The following is a 23,989-nucleotide window of genomic DNA, read 5'->3' as shown; positions in this document are numbered from 1 at the left end:
GCGTCCCGCCGGGACCCCTGCCGGGACCCCCGCGCGGGCGGCGGGCGAGCTCCTTCCCAGACGCCCGCGAACAAGTTTGTGTAGACGCGGCCGGAGCGCGGCGGGGCTGCACCTGCTCCCGCTCGGTGCGGCTGGCGGGGGGGCGCTTCTGGGGCCAGAGTGGCTGGTCGGGGAGGGGGGTGTGGGTGCGCGCGTGGGGGCAGTGCTAGGGGGGCACCCCGGGGTGGACGGGGGCGCGCAGGGCCGCTTTGGACGCGTTGTCCCCACCCTCCGGAATTCTCAGCGAGCGTCCGTTTCCGCGGAGGGAGAGGCGGATCGGGCCGGGCAGGGGGCGAGCACGGGGTTTGGGGTGCGCGCTGCCTCTCTCAGGAGGAGACGTGTACCCGGAGCAGCTCCCCCTCGCTCTGCTGCCAAGCGAGGCTTCCGGTCAGCCGAGGGCTCTCTCCGTCTCTCCGTGAACTTGAACAGAGGCAGAGGCGAAGGCGAAACGTATGTATGTATGTATTTTGTCTGCAAAATTACCCCAAGTAGAGCTTTGCATCTCCCTAGGTGGGGACGCAGACAGGACTGGAGGCTGCTAATTGCGTTTTTCTTGTTAAGTCCGGAGCCTCGGGGTGGCCCTGCTGGGGGTCTGTTTTCTGAGCATCCGCTGGGGCGGGTGGTGCCTGCTGGTTCTCCCAAGGGAGGCAGGGGCGCAGAGGGATGCCCGTCCTTATCTGAGCAGGGGGAGGCTGGACACCAGGGTTGGGCTCCCACAGCCCTGCGGGGGGATCCGGCGTCCAGCGGCTGCCCACGCGCCCTTCCCCGGCGCTTGGAGATGGACAGACTGGAACTCCACTGTACTTTTCTGACAGACAGCATCAGATGCCACCACCCCGTCCTGCAGCTGGAACGGGCTGCTTCAGTTTAGGGAGGCACTGGGGCTGTCCCGGGTTGGGACACCATGGCTCGGATCAGCAGATGGGGCCTTTTGTTTTCTCCTCCGAATTGCCTGGGCTGTCAGACTAGGGAAGGGAGGGCTGGTGGGAGAGAGCAGGGATAAGCCTGCGGGCCCTTCCGTCTGCATCTGTCTGCTGCAGCCCCTTCCTGGCCCTTGCAGGTGCTGGCGGGGGGGGGAGGTTGGGGGCAAGGGGAGGTTCCCCCCAAGGATGTCCCTCGCCGCCCCCCCACCACATACCCTTGGCTCGGGTCTCAGAAGCCCCTCGGAGAAGGTGTCCCAGTGGGCTGCCAGAGCCCCGGGGTTCTGTGAGGACCAGCAGTTGGGTTGGTCCCCGAGCACGTGTGTTGGTGTCCCACGCACACTGGCGTGGCAGCCCCATCCTCCCCAGGAGGAGCCCTGTGGCCCTCACCTGTGACTGCACCCTCCCATCCTCCGCAGGAGCATTTCCAAGCTCCTCTGGAAGAAGGCTTGGTGTGGGGGTGAGGCGACCCCCGCTTTTCAGCGGGGGGAGGAGCCCTGTGGGGTGTGGCCTATGGCCTGCAGCATGTCCTGCTGGAAGTGAAGGGAAGCTTGGTTTAGGCAGAAGGCCAGACCCCATCCCTTTCCCCCTGTCTGCCCAATCAGGCCGAAGTGGATATTCTGGGCCACCGGTTGGTCAGCTGCGAAAGCCCGAGTCCCTGGCCAGGTCAGGTAAGGCCCCGCGCTGAGGAGTGAGTCACAGGACTGGTTCCCTGGGAGTCGGCCTGCAAGGGCTCCCCATGCCTGGAGGCCGGGACTGAATCCTGCCGAGCAGGCGCTCTTGCAAGGGCTGGGTCCCTTGTAGACGCTACCGGCTTACGCTCCCATCCGGCTCAGACCCCCAGCGGCCATGGTGAGACCAGCGCGCCTGACTCCCTCTGGAGCTGCCCTGAGGTCGGGGCCCAGGCGCTGGGGACAGCGCGGTGTTTAAACCTTTATCCACGAGACGCACGTGACCGTCACACCCACCGGCGGCGGGGCACCGCTCATCTGGGGAGTGAGTGCATGATCATGGCTGTGACTGCCCTCTCCTTGGGCCCCAGAGTCTTGTTTCCACACCGTTTCTCCTATAATCGCTCCTTGCCGTGGCTGTGATAATTACCATGTTGACATACCGCTCCTACAGTGATCGAAAGCGTGACGCTTTTGGGGAACGTGGTTGGAGAGGAGCTAAGAAGGGGATGGAGAAATAGGCTGGATCAATTTAAGGAGCCATAAACAGGGCGCACCTGTTGGCGGCCGAGGACTCTTCCTTCCGCTGGGCTTCTCTTCTCTTGCCGCTGGAGAGCCTTGGCGATGGGAGCCCCAACCAGAGGGTGGCCGTCTTGGCCTGAGGGGGCCAGGAGGGTTCTGAGCACAGCAGCGCCCAAAGCACCCCCTCCCGAAGCGTGAGTCCCCCATCCCAGCAGCTGCAGGAGCCCAAGAAGGGCAAGGCTGAGGTTGCATGCTCCACTCACTCGCCCGGATTTATCCGAATCCCTCAGAGGGCCTTGGATAACCCTCCAGGGTTCGCCCCTGAGTGGGAGAAGCATAGGAACAAATGGACAAGGGAGGGTTCTATGGAAGGGGTGGGCCGGCGGTAGCCCAGAGACGTTGCCTTGGGCTGTTTCGAGGGTGAGTCGGGCTCCAGATCCACGCACAGGAAAGGGAAGGCGGCAGGCCCCACGGCGGCTCCCTGCTTTCTTTATGGCCCAGAGCCTGGTGCCGGATGGATCTGCGTCTCGGGGGTCAAACAGATGGAGGCTTATCCGAAAGCGTGGGTCTCGTGGAGTGGAAGCTGCTTGTCTGGGGCCCCGCTCAGTGGCCTTGCTTCTGTCAGCTGCTGCGTCCCTACGATGTGCCCACGGAGACTCCCAGCCTCTCGGGTTTTCAGGGAGATTGCTCATTCATTTCCCGGTGTGTTCATTCTGCACACAGGATGCCATGTCTCTGACGTGGTGCAGGGAGCCCCGTGTGTAGGAACCTCAGCGGTGGGTGTGAGGGAGCACCCTCTCCCGCCTTCGCACTGAACGTAGTTTTGACCTTTCTCTTATGCCTTATACCTTCTTAGCAACATTTCTCATTTTGGGCTTTTTCACTTAAGTTCTGCATTCAGAAGATCAAAGTATCTGCCTTTTCAAAGTCAGAGACCCATTTCCCAGACCTTGTCCCACCTGAGGGCCCAGAGATTTGAATCCCGCGGGCCCTTTACTCTTTTTGGTCTGAGCCTCCAGGATGCAGAGGCCAGGGCCCCCAGGATGAGGGCGGCCAGGGGTACAGATGTCCTGCGGGTCTGTCCCATGTCCACCCAGAGCGGGGCCGGGGCACTGAGTGTCCGTGCCCGCAGGGGGCTCCCGGGCTGGAAGGAAGAGTGGGCAGAGTAGCGAGGAGCCCTGACTCCGGGCAGGACACATCACCCAGGCGCCATTCCCGGAGCATCCCGTCCCAGCGTCGAGTTCTGGGGGATCAGGAAGACTTCATGGAAGAGGTGCATTGAAGCAGAGCCTTGATGGCCACAGAGCATTTCAGAGTCACACGAGGGGTCACAGGGCCCCCTGGCTAACAGAAGAGCGTTGGGGGGGGGGGACGCGGTCCGCAAGGGGCTGGGAGGCGGAGCGTCAGGCTGAGGAGCTTGGGCCCGGTTGTCTGAGTCCAGGGGAGCCCCTGCAAACGGCAGAGTTACCGGTTCTTAGTGTTGGGAAGGTCATTTTCTCAGGCTTAGCCTTTTGGAGAGGGCACGGTGTCCAGTGACTCAGGGCAGAGGCAGGGCTGGAGGGGAGGGAGAAGGCAGAGGGGGCTAATTCAGAGCCCCGTGCCCAGCTGGAGGCTCCCTAGTACGGCCTCCAGGGGGTCCTGAGGCTGAGGACCCCGCCCCCCGCCGGCCGCTGTCCCAGCGGCCGTCCTGGAGGCCAGAGCTCCGAGCTGCAGGGACCCCACTGCCCATTTCCTGGGGGTGGGCAGCGTGCTGCGCCCTGTGCCTTTGTCTGCAAGGCTTTTGCCTCACTAGGAGCACGTGGCTCTGAACCCCGAGGGTCCCGGTCCTCACTGCTGTGGCCACAGGGGCTGAGATGCTTCTGGGGGCACCTGGAGTCTCTTCTCTTGCCTGCCTCTGTCTGTCCTCTCTGGTGGAGGAGGGAGGAGGCAGAGTCACATGACCGAACCCCAGTGGCCCGGGGTCAGGCCTGGGCCCCTCCGAGCTCTTTCTCCAGCCCCCAGGCCCCAGGGGCTGCCTGCTGTCCTCTCCCTGCTGCGGTCCCTGGGACCCCCCCCCCCGTCTCGCTGAGCGTCAGGTGCCATCTGCCTGACATGTCCCCACCTGCAGGCTCAGCACCTGCTGCCCCCTGGGGCCCAGGAGGCAACAAAGTAACAGGAGCGTGCTCAGGTTTTCTGAGCCCCCCCACCCGCGCTAGGTGCCTGCTCCCTCCCGAGACCCCCAGAAGCCCTGGGCCCCTTACTGTCTCCTTGCTGGGAGGGGACTCTGGATCCTCCCCCGCCAGGCCCTGCCTTCTCTGGGGTGCTGCCGGCACTGGGCAGGGCAGCGAGTGCCCGCCTTTGTCCAGCCTGAGGCTCCATGCTGAGCCCCAGCCCCCCCTCCTGATGAGGCCCCAGCCTCAGGGAGCGGTGTGTCTCCTCATTCTCCTGTCCCCGGAGCACGTTGCTTGATTACAAGATGGGAGGTGCCGTGGCGGGGAGAGTGGCCGGGGGAAGAACGACTCCCAGCCGAGGGGGATAGCACACGACAGCATCCAGGACGCTGGGTGGGGGCACGCCACATGCAGCACCGCCTCCTGGAGCTCGGACCTGGCCTGGGCTCAGACAGGTGCTGGTGGAGGCAGGCAGAAGGCCTTTCGAGAGGACGTCCCGCCTCGTGTGCTGCTGGTACCACTGTGGGCCCGGGCGGGCTCCGAAGCAGGGGGCGCGGGCATGCATGCCCCCCCAGCGGTCTGACCACTGGCAGTGCGCCTCACCCTGCAGGGCTCTAGGGGCCGCAGCTCTCGAGGCGGGGAGGGGTGCATGGAGTCACCGGACAGGGCAGGGGGTGAATGTGGCCCAGCCTGGCTCCTTCTTTGTGCTAGGAGTGCTTCGTAGAGGGGGCACTGAACAGGGAAGAAGTTGCGAACAGCCTGGGGGCGGCTTCAGGCAAGGATGGGGTGCCGGGCCCACCCCAGGGAGGCAAGGGGCCCCTGGAGACTGAGTTCGCCTGTGGCTGCCGGGGGCCCCTCCTCAGCATTCGTAACAGCGGGCGCCACACTTTGTAGGGAGCAGGGCTGTTCCCCCGGTCCGATCCCACAGCCTTGCTGATTGCCCCATTTCACAGATGAGGAGCCTGAGGCTCCGTCCTGAGCAATGCCTTGCCCCACGTGGGTTTGGGGTGCTGCGGGCACTGCCGGTGGGCTCCCGCCTGAGCAGACCGGCCATGGCTGGACAGCACCCGGGCGCTGGCAGCTTGTGCCGTGGGGCTGACCCTGTGGCTGGGCTGGGAGCTCTGGCGCAGATGTGCCCCTCCCCCAGCCGCCCCCAGGCCTCAGCGGACGTCCAGCATCAGGGCGCCGCTGCCTGTGTGTGGGGCCTGGGGAGGTGGTGCTATGTCAGGTGCGATCGGTGCCTTGCCTGGAGGGGGTTCCCGCCTCGAGGAGGGGTGGGGGTGACACGCGGGTGTGACGCTGGGAGGAAAGGTGGCAGACGTCTGGGGCAGGGGACGTGCCGGCCCCCCACCCCGCCCCGAGCAGGTGTTATGGGCTGGGAATCAGCTTTGCGATTTTAGAAGTTTAGGGTGGCAGCCTGCTTTATAGGACCCTGGAAGTGGCCGTCCCTGCCTCCACGCCCAGGCCCCCTCCCCAGACCAGGAGGCCCCCCTGGGAGGGGCTGACTCCGGAGGGTACTGTAGGGTCCGTGATCACTGGGACCCTGACCGATGGGCCCTGACAGCGCCCCGCCCACCACACGCACTCCCCCACATTTCGGGCTGGGGCCCCGCAGGTCTGGGTTGGTGCCACCTGAGCGCTCGGGGCCCCAAGACCCCACGGGAGGAACAGCTTTCTGATATCAGGATTAGCCAGTCAGTTTATCCTCTCGTTTCACCCTAAAAAATGTATTCAGAAACCAGGATCGCCGCACATCCACACTGCCGGGCAGGCCTCGTGCTGGGGCCGGAGTTACGGGAACGAGCAGGGTATGGCCTCTTGCGTGGAGCTGGTCGCAGTCCTGTGTGGATGATCGACAGGTAGCTGGGTGACGACAGGTGTCCCAGGGTGCTGGGTGCTGGGTTAGGGGTCGGCACGGCTGTAGGAAGGCAGAGGAGTCTATTCCTGTGTGTGTGCGCGCGTGTGTGTGTGTGCCTGGGGGTGGTCAGGGAAGGCTTCTCGGAGGAGGTGACCCCTGGGCTAAGCCTCGGAGGATACCCAGGGGTTCACTGGGCTATGAGAATGGACAAGACAGAAGAGGCCTCAAGGCAGCGTGCTCCGGTGGCCGGCTGGGTCGTGGTGCGTGCACGCTTGCATGTGTGTGTGGTGGGAAAGGCCAAGCAAAGGGCTGGGCAACGGACGAGCCCGGGTGGGGCCTTGTGTGTCCCGTGGAGGAACTTGGAGTTACTCCCCGAAGCCATGGGGAGCTCTTGGAAGGGGTTTTGAGCAGGGGAGCACCGTGGTTGGATTTGTGTGTTCCGAGGCTCACCCTGGCGGCCTCGCCGAGGGTGGACTGGAGGCCCAAAGCTGGAGGCAGGGGGATCAGGCAGGATTTCTTGGGATTTCCTCTGTGGCGTTACAAATCTGACGAGGCTGGCTGGGGCGGGCCAGGCGCACACCAGCTTAACGCGAAAGTAAGAGCTCCGGAGACCCGCGCAAGTGGCTTCCCAGCTCAGACTTTAAATCCAGCCCCGTCTGCGGACCGTGGAGCTGTCCCCCCCCCCACCGCCCTGGCTGGCAGGACCTGCCCCGGCGGATCCCAGGCCCCGGTCCTTTGGGGGGGTGGGGGGTGGCCTCGGGACCTGGGGGCTGGAAAGGGCGGTGCTGGCCCGGGGGCCGCTCGGGATCTCAGGCCCAGGCCACAAGAGCCCAAACATTGTCTTTCTGCTCACACGGGGCTGGCTGTACCCGCACACAGAGCACTCATTGAGGGGCCGCAGGGTCTGGCGGGGGTCCCGGGCCACGTTAGTCACACTCCTGGGAGCTTTTCTTCCCGGGACAAGACCGTCCTTGTGCTGAGGGCCACCCTCACGCAGCGGCATGGCTCCCGGCAGCTGCAGAGCCCCCGCCAGCCCCTAGCAGCGCAGTGGGAGAGCCGAGGGCAGCCCTGGAAGGCTGCGCTGAGCTGAGCGCCGCCCGCCGTCCCGCCAGGCACCCCGGCCTCCGTGAGCAGGTGTGCGGCCCTGCACCCTCTCCCGGGCTAAAGCCCATCTGCCTCTGCACAAGCAGTTTGCAGATCACAGCTTCCAGGCCCAAGGCACCCCCGGGAGGGAGTCGGCAGGTCGTGTGCATGCATAGAGCCCCTGCTGCACACGCGTGCCCTGGGCTGGGTGCACTTGTACGTGCTGGTGTTCATTGCTGGCCGGGCCGTTTACTAGTTCAGGGCCCAGGCCCCGAAACAGACCCTTCCAAACCTCAGCTCCTCCGTGTGCCGGCTGAACGGTGTGGGAAAGTGCCTTTGCTTCCTTTTGCCTCCTCTGTAAAATGGGGCCAGCGTCCACCTCGCTGGGCTGCCCTGAGGGTCGAAAGGGATACCATGTCAGGGCCTGGCCTGTGACGACTGCGTGCAGAGCCACCTCTGTCCCTGGACCTTCACTGCCGCTCAAGGGGACGGGGCGTCATTCCCATTTTGCAGACCGGGCGGCTGAGGCGCAGTGACCGCCAGGGGCACACAGCCAGCCGGGGGCGGAGCTGGGACCTGAGCCCCGCTGTCTGTCGGGGTTCCCTGCAGCACAGGTGTCCCCTCTGGGAAGCAGGGGCCCCCGGGCCTTGCATCTCAGCATGCTCTCTCCACTCTTCCAGATTCACCGGCCGGGCGTGCCCGTTGGTGGAGCTCAGCGACGGCAGGACCCACAGCCACGGGGCCCCGTGGCCGGGGATGTGTGATGCTGCCACCCAAGCATCTGCCGGAATCAGGGCGGGAGGACCAGGGAACCCGGAGGCACGCAGGCTGGTGCCAGGTGCGGGGATGAGGCCGCTGGGGGCCCCGGCCTCCCCCGCCATTGGGTGCTAGGAGCCGTGCCCAGGCTGCAGCCGGGAGCCCCGCCGCCCGGGGGCATGGCCAAACCCCTCTTCCGCCTGCAGAAGCTTCTCCTCCGAACGCAGTTCCTGCTCTTCTTCCTCACGGCCGCCTACCTGATGACGGGCAGCCTGCTGCTGCAGCGAGCCCGCGTGGCCCTCCCACCAGGGCCCCGAGCGCCCGGCCCCCTACAGGCCCTGCCTGTGGCCGCCGTGGCGCTGGGCGTGGGCCTGCTGGACAGTGGGGCGCTGCAGGCCCCCCGCGTCAGCCCGGAGCTGCTGCTCGGCGTGGATGTGCTGCGGAGGCCCCCGGCCCGGCCCCGGCCCGGCCCCCGTGGGCTCTGGAGCCGGAACTCAGAGCTGCCCCCGCTGAGGCGTCGCCGCTGGTTCCACCACCTCGCGGGAGACACCCAGGGGCCGCCCGCCCCGGGCCCTGAGGCCCCTAGGCCCGCAGCCAGCAGCCGAGGTAGGTGCTCAGCCCTGGCTCCCCTTGCGCGTTGGGGGGCCCGGGCCCGGAGGGCAGGGCTGGCTTTCCCCTTCTCTGGCCCTGGGCCTGCCTGGGATGGAGGCCCCCAGGCCCGTGGCCCCCAGACCACCGGCTCTGTCTGCTCTGCGAGAGTTCTGCTTGCGCCCAGCTGGGCTAGCGCCATCGTCCCAGAGCCCAGACTCTGGGTTTGGGTGGACCTCAGCTTGCATCCTGGCTTGGTGGCAGGCTTGACGGTGACCTTGGACACGTCACCTAACGGCCCCAGGCCCCTGGGGAGTGAAGACAGAGATACCCACCCCAGGGCTAGCGTGGGGATGGGATGGGACCGCACTGAGGGCCGCAGGACGGCAGGCTGTCCCACGTGCAGGTCCTCGGCCTCCCCCAAACGCGGGGTGGGGCTGCGTCTACACAACACCGTCAGCGGGCGATGCTGGTGCTCGCGCAGGCAGAGACCCCTGGGCGGGAGGGCCTGGTCGTTTCTCGGCCCCGGTCACTGGCAGCTAACTGCCACATCGTTTACGGTGCACCTGTAAATGATATTTATGGGCGTCACCGCTCTCCTGGTATCCCGATCCCACAGGGGAGACACTGGGTATGGCGACGTTCAGTCAGTTGTCAAGGTCGCTCTCCTGGTTTGGGTTCCCCGGAAGCCTTGGCCTGTCTGGGGTGTGACCCCAGGACGCTGGCAGGGAGCGAGGAGGGAGCTGGGGAAGAGAACGTGGCAGGGGACGGACTCGGAGGAAGGGCAGAGCGCACATCTCGGAGTGCAGCCTGGAGGCGGCGGGTCAGGAGGAGGGCCAGGCCTTTTTTGTCAGGAAGGTGAGAAGTTCCAAGGAAGAGGGAGGAGCCCCCGCGGCCCTTGCATTGGGGGGGTGACTGATGGTTGGTGAAGCCCAGAGGACGGTGCCCTCCTGTCTTCACAGAAGGAGGTTTCTCCCGAGATCACATGGGTCAGAGCCCTTGCTGCGGGGTTCCTCAGGAGGCTCCCACCTAAGAAAGAGGGGGACATGAGGAACGGATTCTGCCGTTTGCACTTTGCACAGGCCTGCCTTCTGTCAACTCGCCCCAGCACCCCAGGAAGCTGGGTCTCTATGCACACTATACCCACGTGACTCATTTAGACTGAAGTGTGAATGACTGACAAAGTCAACACAGAATCCTCGAGCAGCAGCCTTGGAAAGAGTACAGGTTTTGCAAACAAAAAGTCTACCAAATACTCTCTTGGTATAGCTGGTCACTGGTTCTGTGACCTTGGGCAGATTGGCCAAAGGTCAGTTCCTCTTTATTTCTCTCCATCTGCCCTTCTCGGGGATCCACGCTTGAGTCTGCTATTGTCTGTGCCCTCGAGGAGCTCAGTCTGGGGCGGAACCGTCACTGTACAGCAGTGCTGAGGCTCGGGTGGAAGGTCGTTGTGACCCGGCCAGCAGAAGGGAGGGCTGGGGTGACCCAGTCAGAACCCCGGGGGCAGCCCTGGGCTCCACGGCGTCCCCCCTAGTGGCACGGTGGACGGGGTGTAGCGGCAACTGAAGAGACTGGGGTGAGACGTGCTGGGGACCGGAGGGGTGTCGGGGTACTGACCGCCGTGAACCCCAGGGCGCCCTCCCCATGACCCAGCATGAGGAGGAGCCTCAGGGCCAGTGTAGACAATGGCAGCTCTGTGTGGCCAGTGCCCCCCCCGGCCCCCAGGACTGGGGGAAGCGTTTGTGCTCTGCGGGAGGCCGTGGTGTCACCCACTGGAGGGACACCTTCTGAGCAGGGGCACTGGCCCGCAGGGCGCCCCCTGGCCCCAGGCTGGTCACGCTTGTCACAGACAAAGAGGGTGGCTCTTTGCGGCCGGGCAGCCCGCCATGCTCCTGGAAGGGCCCCGCAGAGCGCCAAAGCTGCAGGAGGTCCATCAATCACCAAGCATTTCATTATACCTTGGACGACATCCATAATGGAATAAAATGTCAGTAAGTTTACTAGGGGAGAAATAGTAACTTCCCCCGCGCCAGTTTGTTTTTTATTGATAGTGATTTCCAAAGACATTCTGATATCTCCACGGCCATCGTTAACAGCCTCACGGTGCGTCCGTGTTGTGCAAATGAACAGATGAGGACTCACAGACAATAACGCGTTGCCTCCCTTTTAGCCGAAAGCAATAAATCCGCCTCAGAATGCGTCCCAGTGTGTCCCCTGGACGCCCTCGGCTCCCTCGAAGCTGGGAGAGCCGCCCAGTAATTTTCCAGGAGGAAGGGCTGGTCGCCTCCCCCGGTCGGAGTGGGTGCGGGGGTCCTGGCCTTGTGTGTGCCCTGTGGCGCGGCCCCCAAGTGTTTGCTCCTCTCTCGCTCGCCCGCGGGCCGGGTACCCCACTGCCGTTTTCCCGTCCAGCGTCCAGTTGGGCCCCGGCCGCCCCAGCACAGTGGTGACAGCCCGGGTTGCGCCCAGCGCTTCCCGCTCGGACCCCACCTGCTGACTCACTTCACCCGCTACGGCCTCGCGGGGAGCCAGGAGGGGGGCTGCCGGCTCAGCGGTGAGGGCCTGCAGAGTCCGCGCCCTGGTTGTTGTTCACATCAACACAGTCGCCCCCAGCGGGGGGCCACGTGTGCCTCGAACCGCCCGCCTGTTACCCCCCCTCTCTGCCCTCCCGAGCCCGCAGGGCCCATCCCCACTTCACAGGTGGGGAAGCCGAGGCACAGTGAGGAGGGGGTGGCACGGGCCCAGATTCGTGCCCCTGCCCAGCCCCGGCCGTGGACCCCTTACATGCTTTCCGTTAATTTCCCATCAACGGTGATAAACGTCTAACCACCCCAAGCTTGTGTTTTGGGGCCTAATTGAAAGTCGTAACAGAATTTCTTCTTCGCTGAGCAACACATCAGAAATTTCTCAAATATTAGTTTTCTTTCACCAAGTAGGCGGCTGAGGGTAACCCTTTATTCCTGCTGCTGGTGGCGGGTGGTTCTGGTCTCAGGGGTCCTGACCCCTCTGTGACCGCGGGGCCCGGCGGCCTGAGCGAGAGCCGGTGCCCGTGGACGTGGCCGGTGACGGGCATCCTGGGGCCACGGGCACAGGGAGGCTCATGGCCCTGCGGGCAGACAGTGATAAAGGCGATCGTCGCTCCCCGCTGCCCCGGGGTTCTGCCTCGGTGACCCCGGCTCGGGGGTGGAGTCCCGTCTCTGGCCACCCGCTCACCTCCCACTGCTCCGTGTCTGTTACTCGGGACCCTGGGAGCCCCTCCTTGCGTCCGAGCTCCTGTTCCCCAGACCTGTCCTTGCAGGGCGTCAGCCTGCTCCTGGGGGCCCTGGCCCACCACGGGCACGGCGTGCTGGTGCTGACCGTGTGCGGGACCCAGTGGGGCACGGCGTGCTGGTGCTGACCGCGTGCAGGACCCAGTGGGGCCCCCGAGGACACAGGGGCACGCGGGTGTAGCAGACTTTCAACAGCAGTGGTTAGTGAGAAGCATTTGGGTGTTGACCAGGTTTTCAGATACAGAAAGCAGGAATCTGCATCAAGGAGGGGCCGTGGCGGGCTGGCGTGGTCGGGGACGCCCGTTCAGGCCGGGCAGGAAGCGGAGGGTGAGCGTGAGCAGGGGCAGGCACAGGTGCACGCGGGGGGCAACGGGAAGGGGCTCCGGCGGGGTGGGGCAGGTGGTGGGCCTTTATCTGCTGGGCGGTTAGAGAAACTGAGGCTCAGAACGTTGCCACGATGTAGCCAAGGTCAGAGACACGGTTAGATGTGCTGTTCACAGACGGGACTGTCGCTCCCAGATGCGGCCCCGGGAATGAAGGTTGGGGACCCACTTCTCCGAACCACTTGGCGGGCAGCCCTGGGCTCCTGCTCTGGGCCGGGATCCTGGCAGGAACACCGCGGGCGTCGCCTGCCCTGGGGGCGCCGGGCTGGGAGGCGGGGCGTCATCCTGCCGGCCGTGGGCACGCCTTGGGTGCGTCACCCCCCAGAGGCGGCGTGTGCTGCGCGGATGCCCTTCCCTGGCGCGCGGCGTGTGGCGTGGGGCCCGGGGAGCTCCTGAGCCACGTGGCGGTGCGTCCACGCACCCCGGTGTGCTGGCTCTGTGCTCGTGTTCTCTGGCCTTCTCTGCGCATCTCTGGGAGACCCCTCTGTGTCGGGGGACAGAGAGGTTAGGAGTCACGGCTGGGGCGTCACCGCCCCTGCTTGGTGGAGTCTCGTCCCCAGAGGTGTCTGGACGGGCGAGCGCTCAGCAGTCCTGTGGTGCCCGACAGACGCCGCGCCCATGCCTCCAGCCACGCCTCCAGCCATGGCGGCTCACGTCTCCCCAAACACAGGTTTTTTTCTTGAGATAGCTCTTCCCGTCTGCAGGATGTTCTTTTTAGCAAAAGTCAGACTTACCATAACTGATCTCTTCCCTCTGGATCCTACGGAGGCGACAGGACCCACCGGTCGGGATGTTCGTGGAGGCGGGGGGCGCTTTCTGAGCGGGGGGCGGGCAGGGATGGAGACAAGGGGTCCCAGGAGGGGATTCGGCCGCAGACGCAGCGAGGTGCGGCTGGTAGAGGAAGCGGTGGCCGTGCGGGGACAGGCGTCAGTGAGCGCCAGGGGCAGGTGCCACCTCGCCTGGCGCCCGGGCCCTCCAAGGAGCCCTCCCGAGGATGGGCATGTGGCAGGGCCGTCCCATGCCGACCTGAGTCTACACCGTGCTCCCCGCCCGCAGGTACCTACGTCGGCTGCTTCAGCGACAGTGGCCGCGACAGAACACTGAGGGGCACCGTGTTCTTCGATTTGAGAAAGATGACTGTGTCCCACTGCCAGGACGCGTGTGCTGAGCGGTGAGTGAGGGCCCCGTGTGCCGTCCCGCCGCTCCGAACCAGGGGGGCTGGCTGCCATGTGAGCACGTGGTTTTCCTTCCCTGGGCCTCGGTTTACTTTATGTTCAGACTACAATAGAGGCCTCAGCTTCAATGTCACCTCCTCCAGGAAGCTTTCCAGCTTGGTCATGATCTGTTCTGCCCCTTTTATAGATGGAGAAACTGAGGCCAGAACGGATAGGAGGGGTCCCGGCTCAGCCTTGCGGTGCAGACAGAGTAGAAAGTGGCACCGACTCAGTCCCCTTTTACCTTCCCAGCGGTTCGGGGAACAGACGGGGAGGTAGTAAGGGACGGTCGGGGCCGCGCGGCCAACAGGTGGCCACAAACGAGGATGCGGAGCGCCAGGGGGTTTTCAGGCCTCTGAGCCGGGGGCGTGAAAGCCCTGGCCTCTAGTTTATCATGAAGGGAGGCCTGCTCCCCAACGTCAGCCAGGGGACCCCGAAGTCTGGCTGAACACCAGCCCGTACGGCCAGCCGTGTGCCGACGGCGTGTCCCTGGCCTCCTGGCCTGACCCCGACCTTGGTCGCGGCCGCCGTGGGGCCGGTGCCGCGACTCAGCGGGGCGGCTCTCCCTGCAGGTCCTATGTGTACGCGGGCTTGGAGGCTGGGGCTGAGTGCTACTGCGGGAACCGGCTGCCGGTGAGGAGCGTCCGGCCAGAGGCGTGTAACCACGAGTGCAAAGGGGAGAAGGGCTCCGTGTGCGGGGGCGTCGGCCGGCTGTCCGTCTACCGCGTGGAGGACCTGCAGCTCGGCTCCAGGAAGCGTGAGTGTGTCCTCCCTTCCCTGTCGCCCTGCTAGAGGGGCTCGTGTGGGGGCAGGGGTGGCCGAAGGCTGCGTGGGCTCATGGCCTGTGGGACAGACTCGCTCATCAGGAGGCCTGGGCCCACGCGTCTCCCACGTGCTGTGTGGCCCCGGGCAGCTTGCTTCTCCTCTCTGGGCTCCCGTTCTTCGTCAAGTGCAGAGGCAGCTCTGAACGAGCCACGGTGGGGCCGACCAGAGGCTCTGAAAGTTTCCTGGCCGTGCAGTGCTTAGACGTTCCGGACAGACATGAAAAACCCTTGGAGAGCCCAGGCCCCGGAAACAAAGGGGGACTGAGATCGTGGTGCAGAGGCCAGAGTGGGCGGAGGTGCGGCGGCCGGGGCCTCCCCTGCAGAGCGGGGCTGCTGGTCCGGGGGCCGCAGTGGCAGGGACGGAGTCGGGCCCAGAGCTCTGCACATGACGACGTTTGGCTCCGGGGAAGCACAAACCCGTGAACTTTTAGGTTCCAAAGAAAATACCACCTGCCAGTTCGGGGAGATAGAAAGATAGGTCAGTTTTGATCTGAGCTGGAGCTGAGATTCAAACCAAACCAAACTCGCAGGGCTGGCCTGCATCTGGGTGAGGCTGGAGGCTCAAAGTTTTACTGCCCATCTGGTCCTGACGCCCCGACGTGACGGCTGGCTCCGGCCGCGTGGAGCCGATGCACGGTCTCCTGAGGGCTGTGCCCCCAACTCGGGCGGGTGGAGGTCCCCCAGACAAATCCTCACTGAGGATAAGGTCACGATCCAAAATCATAGAAGGCAGGAGGTGGGAGCCGATCGCAAGGGGCAGTGAGCTGATGCGCCGGGAAGCAAGAATGCGCCCCCGAGAGTTGCCGCTGAAAATGTCCAGTGAGCTGCAGCTGAAGCTCAGGTGCATCCTCACCGCAAGACGATGTGCCCCGGATCCCCTCGATGCCGTTATCGGGGGCTGCTTTCTAAATACCGTGGCGGCGCACCTCTGCCCGCGTCGGGGACACCTTGCCATGATGGGGAGCGGCCGGGCTGGGCGTGGGAGGAAGTCGGAGCCGGAGCCGGGGAGACCTCCCAGCAGCAGCAGAGGTGGGACCGCCCGGCGTCCAGCCACGGCGCCTCCCAGCTGTGGACTACGTGACGGGCTGCAGGAGGGCGCCGGCTGAGGACTGTGCCCCGCTCGGAGCAGGGCTGGGACGGCTCGGGCAGCCCCACGGGAAGCCCCACTGCGAGAACCCGCGGGAGTGGGTGCTCAGGCCGGGCCACCGAGGCTGCTCAGGGGCGTCTGGGAGCAAGGACGCGGGCGGCTCGGCGACAGGACAGCTCCTGACAACGTGCGCTCTGTGGACTCGCGGAGGAGACATTGCTCAGCTGTCCTGTCACCCGTGCACCCACACGGGCTTCCAGGCTGGTCTCTGGGACCTGTGATGTCTACACGGGGGGCTCGGGGCTGCCCCCGGCCCCTCCTCCGCGCCCAGCTGCTGACTCAGACGTCACTGGCTCGAGGCGCGCACGGTCAGGGTCAGGAGGCCCCAGGACTCAGGTCGGCGGCCCTGGTCTCACGGTTGGTGTTGACAAGGTGTAAGGCTGGCCCTCCTGGCGGCTGACCTTTGCCCACCCCCCTCAGGGGCTGAGCCCACGGGGTCTCTGTCTCGGGGTCACCACGTGACCGCCGTTTTAGATTTCGGCTTCCCACCAGCAAGGAGCACTCGCAGGACTGAGACGGGTGAACGTGCTCCCAGATGGTGGGCGCCGGGCGGTCGAGGGCGCTTCACCGTGTGCCCCGAGGGGCCCTGGGCTGTCCCCTGGGCGCGAGGAGGCCACCTGCCCAGGATGGCAGCCCCTCCCCTGACGGACGCACAGCACAGGGGCGGCCGGTGCCGCTGGGACTGCCAGTCCAAGGCAGGCCCCGCCGCGCCTCACGTGCCTGTCTGCTGCCGTCTGCTCGCGGGGGGCTAGTCGGGCTCACCTGGTGCCCAGACTGCAAAGCGCTGGCCTCCCGGGGCGCAGGCTGGGGACAGGGTCTCCGCGCTGCTGAGGCAGGCAAGGGCACGACAGCAAGACTGCTGCCTGAGCAACCCTGACGAGTGCGGACGGAATGCAAGCTGTCGGAGCCAGAACGTTCCAGAGGGCTCAGCACCCAGGACGCTGGAGAGGGGCTGGACTTCTGCTCCTGGGCTAGAGGAGAGCTGGGCGGAGGTGCCTGCGGAAGCACGGGCTCGAGGAGCATTCATGGGGCCCGGTGGGAGTTCGGGTCTACCCAGCAGCACAGCGAGGGGGCCGTGGAGGGGTTTCACTTTTCTGCATCTGCTGTTCTCCTCACGCCTGCATGGCAGGGATGCAGAATTTTCCAGAATATCAGCCTCTCGGGTCGCCTGGTGCAGAATCTGGTGCAGTCTAGATCTGTGACAGGAAGGAGGGACGGAGCGGGGGACGGATGCCGTGCCCCGGAGCCGGGGGGAGAGGGAAGGAGGGACGGAGCGGGGGACGGAGGCCGTGCCCCGGAGTTTGGGGGGAAGCCGGCCTGAGGTCAGCACGTGGCAGCCACGTGGTACCTTGTCGGTGACCACGGTGGGGAGGTTCGGGCGCCCGGGGTCTCAGGAGTCGGGCCTGTCCACACCCTGTCCAGGGTGGGCTGCTGTCTGGTTTGCTGAGTCTCTTTGTGGAAGCCACCATTTCCCCACGAGAGGCACCAACAACCAGGGGCACTGTTTCTCACCAGAAACCCATCTGTCCCCGCAGGGAGGACCGTCACGTACCGCGGATGCTTCCGACTGCCGGAGAACGGCACCCACACCTTCCCCGACTCCCTGACGCAGGCCAATGCGACGGTGGACGCGTGCTCGGGATTTTGTTCCCAGAAAGTAAGGCCGCCTGTGACTCGTGCCTGGAGGGGTGCGTGGGGCAGGTGCCGGCATGGCTGCGTGGCCTGTGCTCACGTGGGCGCCCCCGGCTGGCCCGGGCGGTGTCCGCGGGGCCACGAGCCTGGAAGGATCACGCCTTCCCCAGTGGCAGTTCTCGGCACGAACGTCAGGTGTTCAGTGGACCGGGTTTGTTAGTGGGACCTGCTTGCTCGGGGAGAGCGGACGGGTCATCGGCTGAGCCCGGGGACAGGGCTGGGTGCTGACCCGACGTCAGGGGCCATGGTCACACGTGTGCCTTTGGCTTCCCTGGGGCTCGGGTGCGACTCTGCAGAGTGGGTGGGGACCCAGGCCGCTGTCCCTGCCTGGCTCGGGAGCTCTGGGAGGAACACGGCGGTCAAGGCCAGACGGGGCTGGTAAACGACGGGACCCCAGAGCACTGAGGTCTGGGGCAGGGTCCAGTGGCCCTACACGTGGCCCCCAGCCATGGCGGTAGGCTGAGGCTGGGGCTGCTCCCGCATGCTGGGGACTGAGCCGAGGCCACGTAACGGGTGGGGCTGGGACAGGAGTGTCCTGGTGGTGGTGGCGCAAATGCCCTTGTCCATCAGGCTTAGCTCACTCCATCCTCCTAAGGGCCGTGCCGGGCGGGTGCTGGGACGCGCGGCCACGTTTGAGGTGAGGGAACAGAGGCAGAGAGGCTCCTGCCTGCTGCCCGAGGTCACCCATCCCCCACATGGGGGAGCCGGGATTTGGACCCAGTCGGGCCCCCTGGTTCTGACCCGGCCGGTGGCTCGGAGCTGCAGGGAGCGGGCTTCTGGAACACCGAGGAGCGCACCCCCCTGGTGCCACTCGAGATGCGTCCCTCGGGGCCAAGACAGAGCCTTTCTGCACTTCCCACCCTAAATCACCCCCTTTGGAGTGGGTCTCTGCGTCTCCGGCATTTCGGGGTGTCTGGGGCATCCAGGGCCTGCGTTCCCGTGCTCCCCATGTGGGAGCAGTGCTCTGGAGGCCACATGCACCTGCTTCCACGCGGCCCTCCCGGGACTTCTGCACACCTGCCGTCCCCAGCAGCCCCGGGAGCGCCCACCGCCGTCCGCAATCCGAGGCGCTCGGCTGCACCAGACCAGGCCTCCTCTGTCTGCAAACCTGGAGGTGCCCCGCGTGCCGGGTGACCCACCTTACCCTCCTGGTGCTCCCAGGGGGGACACTCTGAGCCCCGCACGCTGCCGGAGCCAGTGCAGGTCCCAGCAGCAGGAACAGGTGCCCGTCCGGTCTCGACGGCATGGGGGGAGGGGGCGGGCAGCTCCTTTTCCTCCCCGACGGTCGGTGGGTCTCAGGGACCACTCTGTCCTGACACGGAGAGCGCGTTCCCGTTCTTGGGCTCCGCCGCGTGGATGTCCTTTCGCTTAGGCAACCCCTCCCCTGCTGTGGAGCGTTTCCGTGGTTTTCAGTGTTTCGTTCGCGAGCGAGGCCACGGTGACCCTCCTGGTAGGTGGGTTGTTCTGTGTCGCTGGATCGCAGGGCGATGCTGGGTCAGGGTCCGTGTGCCCACTGCACTTGGCAGAGATTACGTGGATTTTATACCTCTGCTGCAGATGTGCGAGGCAGACACGCGGCTTTGAGAATTTTGGGGGGAGGGTGGCTCCAAAGCAGCGTCCTGGGCTGGATTCCCCAGTGACCTGGGCAGCCCCGGGCATTCTGCTCTGGGGTTACGGACGCAGAGTTTACAGCCTCAGGGGTCCTCGGCTTTCTGGTTCTAGCTTCCCGTTGACCGGCGGGCTCGCGGCGTCCTGAGCCACACTCCCACCTCTGCCCGGCCCCTGGCGGCAGCACCCCACTCCATGTGACAGCGGGCATCCCCTGCGGGCACAGTCGCCCCGCGGACAGCCCCTGCCCTGAGCTGGCTCGGCCCCACGAGGCCCGGCCCACGTGCCCTACGCCGAGTCATGGGGAGCCCCCGTCTTTTCTGATTGTGTCCAGGCTGAGTTCTGGGGGACCCAGGCCCGCGGAGAGACCTGTCGGCAGGGGTGGTTCTCTCTCCTCCCTGGACGTCGAGGGGGTGGGAGAGGTGAACTCGGGACGTCCGCCATACGTTCCCCTCTGGAGGGCCAGTGCCTCCTTCCCAGGAAGGCTGGTGGCCCCGGGGCCTCGGGGCTGTGGGGGCAGCTTCATCTGGCACTGATTTGGCCGGAGGCTCAGATGCTCTGGGACGCAGGCACGGTGCACAGCAGACAACACGGCCATGGCAGGTGTCTTCACTGACAGAATCCCCACCATGGAGCCAAGGCCGGGGCCGGCTTGGGCCTCACGAGGGCCGATCTGGGCCGTGGCAGCCTCACGGCACCCTGCTTCCAAGCGCCGTCGGAGGCTTGTTTGTGGCCCCATATCAAAGTCTCCACCGTTGTTTGCCGGTTGGTTCCGATGGTTCGGGAGCTCCAGGGTGTGGCCAGATGGAAGGAGGACACGTGGGCCGCCATCAGCGCCTCGACGGTCTGACCGCCTGATATTTGTGCACAGGCCCCGCAGTGGGGCCGCCGAGGGACTCCAGCATGGTCGGCAAACGGGCTGCTAGCACCTGACGCTTCTGCAGGGATCCCGCAGGCGGTCTGAGCTTCGCTCCCCCTGCACCTGCTCTTGGGTATGCTGACAGGAGTCGGAGGGCGAGGACGAGGGGTCTGCCAGCATCTGGGGTGTATGAGCTCTTCCTATAGAATACTGATCGCCCGGATTAGTATTTCCCACGACGGGTCTTCTCAGGCTTTTCCCATGGTGCTGACCAGGCTCCTTCCCTGCTCCGCAGCTGCTCCCCAGACCCACCTGGATCCCGGCAGGTGCAATCTGTCCCCCGGGGGGAGGGGCGCTGCCTCCCCGGCTCGGCCCGAGGTTGGGTCAGTAAGGGTCTGGGTTTTGTGAATTAACTTCCTGGACGTTGGGAAGTTTTCCCTTTGCCAAGATGCTAGCCAGTCCTGTCCACAGGAGACGATCCAGCACAGCTTTGGGGTTCTCACACAATTTCGGCGGTAAACCTGTTGACGTTATACCGTGTGTGTCTTTAAAGAAAATTTATAGCTTTTGGGGGGGGGTTTGGGTGGTTACAAAGGTAACGCATATCTGTTTTAGAAAATTTTGAAAATGCAGAATTAAATTAAAACTCACCTGTGACGTTACCACATCGGAGAAAACGACCAGTAACATTTCACATCCTTTGGTCTTTTATTCTAAGTTCATGTTTGTGGCATTTGTTTCTTAAAAACTGAATCTCTCAGGGCGCCTGCGTGGCTCAGTCGGCTGAGCGCCTGACTCTTGATCTCAGCTCGGGTCATGATCTAGGGTCGTGAGATCAAGTCCCGTGTCGGGCTCTGTTCTGGGCCTGGGGCCTGCTTTAAAAAAAAAAAAAAAGGGACTCTCTCCTTCCGTTTGTTCCCGTGTCCATGCCACGTGTCCCTCGTGGCTGCAAGGCCTTACTTTCTTTGCCATTCTAAGTAACGCTGCCCCGAACATTCCCGAAGGTCAACCCGTGAGTGAGGTCGACCCGTGAGCAGGTTCGTAATCATCTCCTCGTGTCATCACACGTGGGAGGGGAGGGATTTGTGCGTCTCCTACGTCACTCGTGAGACCTGAGGTGCGTCTCCAGAAGTGAGTCACCTGGCCTCGTTCCGAAGACGGTGGAATGTGGCTTCAGAGTCCGTGTCCCAGGTGCGTGTCCCTGTGCGACCGTGTACTCGCCTTGTGGTCCTGGCCAGTCTCGTGGCCCTGAGCCGTGGCATCCTCACTCCTTCGCGCGGATGCGATCCGAAGCCGTGGGTTCCTGCGGTCGAGCGTGGGCTGCCTCTCCGACCACACGGCCCCCAATTTGCAGACCGACGGCAGGGAGACACACGCTCGGTGACGGGCTCCGTGGCCAGGCTCTGGTTCACCCTGATTCTCACCTGCGAGCAGAAGCCCACCCTCCACCCCCATCCCGGCAGCCACCCCCCGGGCACCCACTTTCCTTCTGGGCCTGAATGTCCAGAGTGGCCTCAGAGTGAACGGAGGTGGGAGACCAGTCAAGGCAAGCTCCGTGCTGGTGCACAGATTTCACTGAAAGCCCCCCGTTTTCATGTGTGTGTCCACGGAGTTGAGAGCAGTGTGTGGCTGAGCCCCGGGCTGATTCTGTCCCCGATGGGCCTCATGGTCTGAGGTCTTGGGCTGCTCGGCATCTGCTTCCTCGCCTGTTTCCCCTTCTGAAGTTCTGATCTCTGACATGTTTTGTGATGCCTGGTAATCCCGGAGACCAACCGCAAGAAAAGCGCTCAGGGAGGACGGACACCGACGGGCCCGCCGAGATGTCCCCTCCCTGGTCCCTGGCCGCCACCATGCCTTTGCATGTGGACGCCTGGACGGAAGGGCCCATCCTTTGCTGCGTCCTGACCCGACGCCAGGCCGAATGCGTGTGCCCGTGGCGGCCACCGGGCCCAGGCTCCGGATGCGGTTTCCGGGTGGGGCCCTGTCTCCCCGCTCCGTTCCCTCCACCCCTTCGATGGGAACAGTCCCACGTCTGTGTCCCGGCTTCCCCCTCCCGCCTCCCCTTCTCCGATCGTCTTCTTGCTCTGAAGCCCGGGTGGGGGGGGGAGCAGGGTAGCCAGCAGAGAAGAGTTACATCAATATTTAATTTTTATGGAAATCATGTCCTAGAAATCCCCCAAGGGGCTGGAAATTGCTCTGTGTTTTCAGAATCTGGTGATGTTGCTGGAGCGGTTATGTTGTAAATAAAACCGCATTACCATCTACGGCTCCCCCTCGCTCCACACGCGCCGGGAAGCTTGACGGGTTCATCCACTCGAGGAAGCGGAGGGGCTCGAGTCGCCGGTGGGGTGCAGGGTCGCGGGGCAGCCACTGCAGCTGGGGAGGGGTCCGCGTGGTGGTGTTTTCTTCTCTGAGCAGAGCTGGGGGCCCACGGGAGCCCGGTGCCCACGTGCGCCCCCAGCACCTCGGGGGACATGCGACCGTGCGTTGGTGCATCCGTCAGACGTTCAGTGAGCGTCCACCAGGCGCAGACACTGCTGGAGGGACACTTCCTTCCAGGACACGGGTCCCGTGGGCACTCTCGAGACAGCGGACAGAGCCCAGATGGGCGTGGAGCGAAAGGACACCCCGATGGTGAGTCTGCCTGTGGGCGGCGACTCTGCGGTTCCTCCACGGAGGATCCCTCGTGGGCAGAGTGGGCGCACAGGTTTCTGAGTGAAGGGAAAGTCCGCACCGAGGGACGTTCTAGGATAGACCGGATGACCTTGGACCACAAGTCAGAGCGGCGGCTGACTGCGGGAGGGAGCGGGGGCGGAAGGGCTGAAGAACGGCGGCGGCAGGAAGAAACAAGTGTGTGCGCGCGCGTCAGAGCTGATGGAACGGTTCCCTCGGGCAGAGCTGTCGTCTGTTTTGGGAACTGGTGGTGTGAACCGCGGTGACTAGTGAAGGCCTCTCAGGGAATAGGGCTTGCAAAAGTTGCGGGGGCGGTTTCTGGGGATAGGACATTCCAGGCAGAGGGAACAGCAGGTGCAAAGGTCCTGAGGTGTGTGTGTGCCTGGACCGTAAGGACCCCAGTGTAGGAGGTCACCACGGCTGCCCCAACAAAGTGCCACAGATGGGGGCTCGCACTTCTCGGGGCCCTGGGAGCGAGAAGCCCGAGGTGGGGGTGTCGTTGGGCTGGTTTCTTCTCGGGCCTCGTGGGCTCGCAGATGGCTGTCTTGTCCCTGTGTGTTCACACAGTCGTCTGTGTCCTAATCTCTTAGGACGATACTAGTCGGATTGACTCACACCAGCCGTGGCCCCATTTTAACTGATTTACCTCTTTAGAGACCCCCGTCTCCAAATACAGCCGCATCCTGAACTGGGGGTAGAACGTGGGCTCGGGACAGATGCCTCAGGTGCGGAGAGATGGCTGGGGGCCCCGCCGGTGCTGCCCTGCAACCCAGTGTGGGCCCCACTGTGGTGCAGAGTGTGCAGGAGGTGAGGGCTGGGACCGCTGTGGCCAACGGCGGGTCTCACGGGTGCAATGGGGGTAGGACTTCTGACTTCGGTCCCGCGTGTGGGGGCCTTGGAGGGGAGCCCACAGACAGAGCGTCAAACCCTCAGGTCCCTGCGCATGGCGGGGGGCAGCAGAAGTCCCAAGAGATGAGAAGGGGGTCACCGAGGACGTGCACCGGGCTGAGGGGTCCTGCCCCCAGCTCGCAGATAGGGAAACCGAGGCTAGGAGGGGGCAGGCTGTTGAGCTGTGGGGTTGGTGTTGGGGTCTGGCGGGTTACACACCTGCTGCTTCCTCCCTGAACCCTGCTAAGGGGAAGCCCAAGGACAACCCGAGCCACTGCCTCCCCCGTCCTTCATCCTCCGAAAATCCATGTCTCCTGGGCCTCCTCCAGCAAAGGCATGGGGACCGGGGCTCTGGTCCCAGGGGAGGCAGTGACATGAGGAGCCTGGAGAGAAGGGAGGTCCTTCCCCTCTTCCAGGCCAAGAGCCACAGGACTCGTCTGTTTCCTAGAGACTAGGGTTCCAGATGGGGCCCCACGGGCTGTCTCAGGGCTTTCCATGTGAAGGGGGGCTCGGTGCTGTAGCAGCGATGGGCATGCATGGTCGGGGTGCGCGGTCATGCGTGGTGGGGGCGCATAGAGGTGCGCAGCGTCAGAAAAGCGTGGGGCTGCGTGTTGGGGTTGCACAGCGTGCGAACAGCTAAGGGGGTGTGGAGGGGGTGTGTAGTAGGGGTGCGCGGGGGAGTGTGGTGGAGGTGGAAGGGGGTGCATGGGGTGCACAGTGTCAGAACAGCGTGGGGCTGTGTGGCGGGGATGGGTGGCAGGGGTGCGTAGAGGTACGCAGCGTCAGAACAGCACGGGGGTGCATGGTGGGGATGCGCGGGGGTGCGTGGTGGGTGCACAGCGTCCGAA

At 64.8% G+C, this 23,989-nt stretch overlaps 1 protein-coding gene across 3 annotated transcripts in view; it reads left to right on the top strand.

Annotated features, from left to right (window-relative positions):
* Positions 1–224: 224 nt before the first annotated feature.
* Positions 225–23,989, top strand: part of WSCD1 (WSC domain containing 1) — a 30,592-nt gene continuing 6,827 nt past the window's right edge. The window contains exons 1-5 of one of the 3 annotated variants that reach the window (XM_073881554.1): positions 225–489; positions 7,924–8,605; positions 13,293–13,407; positions 14,023–14,207; positions 16,957–17,078. In XM_073881554.1, coding sequence (XP_073737655.1) covers positions 8,179–8,605; positions 13,293–13,407; positions 14,023–14,207; positions 16,957–17,078 — 849 coding nt within the window. In that variant the 5' untranslated portion in view covers positions 225–489; positions 7,924–8,178. Of the gene's footprint in view, positions 498–7,923; positions 8,606–13,292; positions 13,408–14,022; positions 14,208–16,956; positions 17,079–23,989 lie in introns of all 3 variants that reach the window. The other 2 variants (XM_025864398.2, XM_073881555.1) reach the window with 2 other exon arrangements.

This window comes from Callorhinus ursinus, unplaced genomic scaffold, assembly GCF_003265705.2.
Source record: "Callorhinus ursinus isolate GAN/ISIS: 27379988/994484 unplaced genomic scaffold, GSC_fseal_2.0 scaffold43, whole genome shotgun sequence".
Classification (NCBI taxonomy): Eukaryota; Metazoa; Chordata; class Mammalia; order Carnivora; family Otariidae; genus Callorhinus; species Callorhinus ursinus.
Note: the sequence above shows the minus strand (reverse complement) of the source record. Positions and strands in the feature narration are given on the sequence as shown.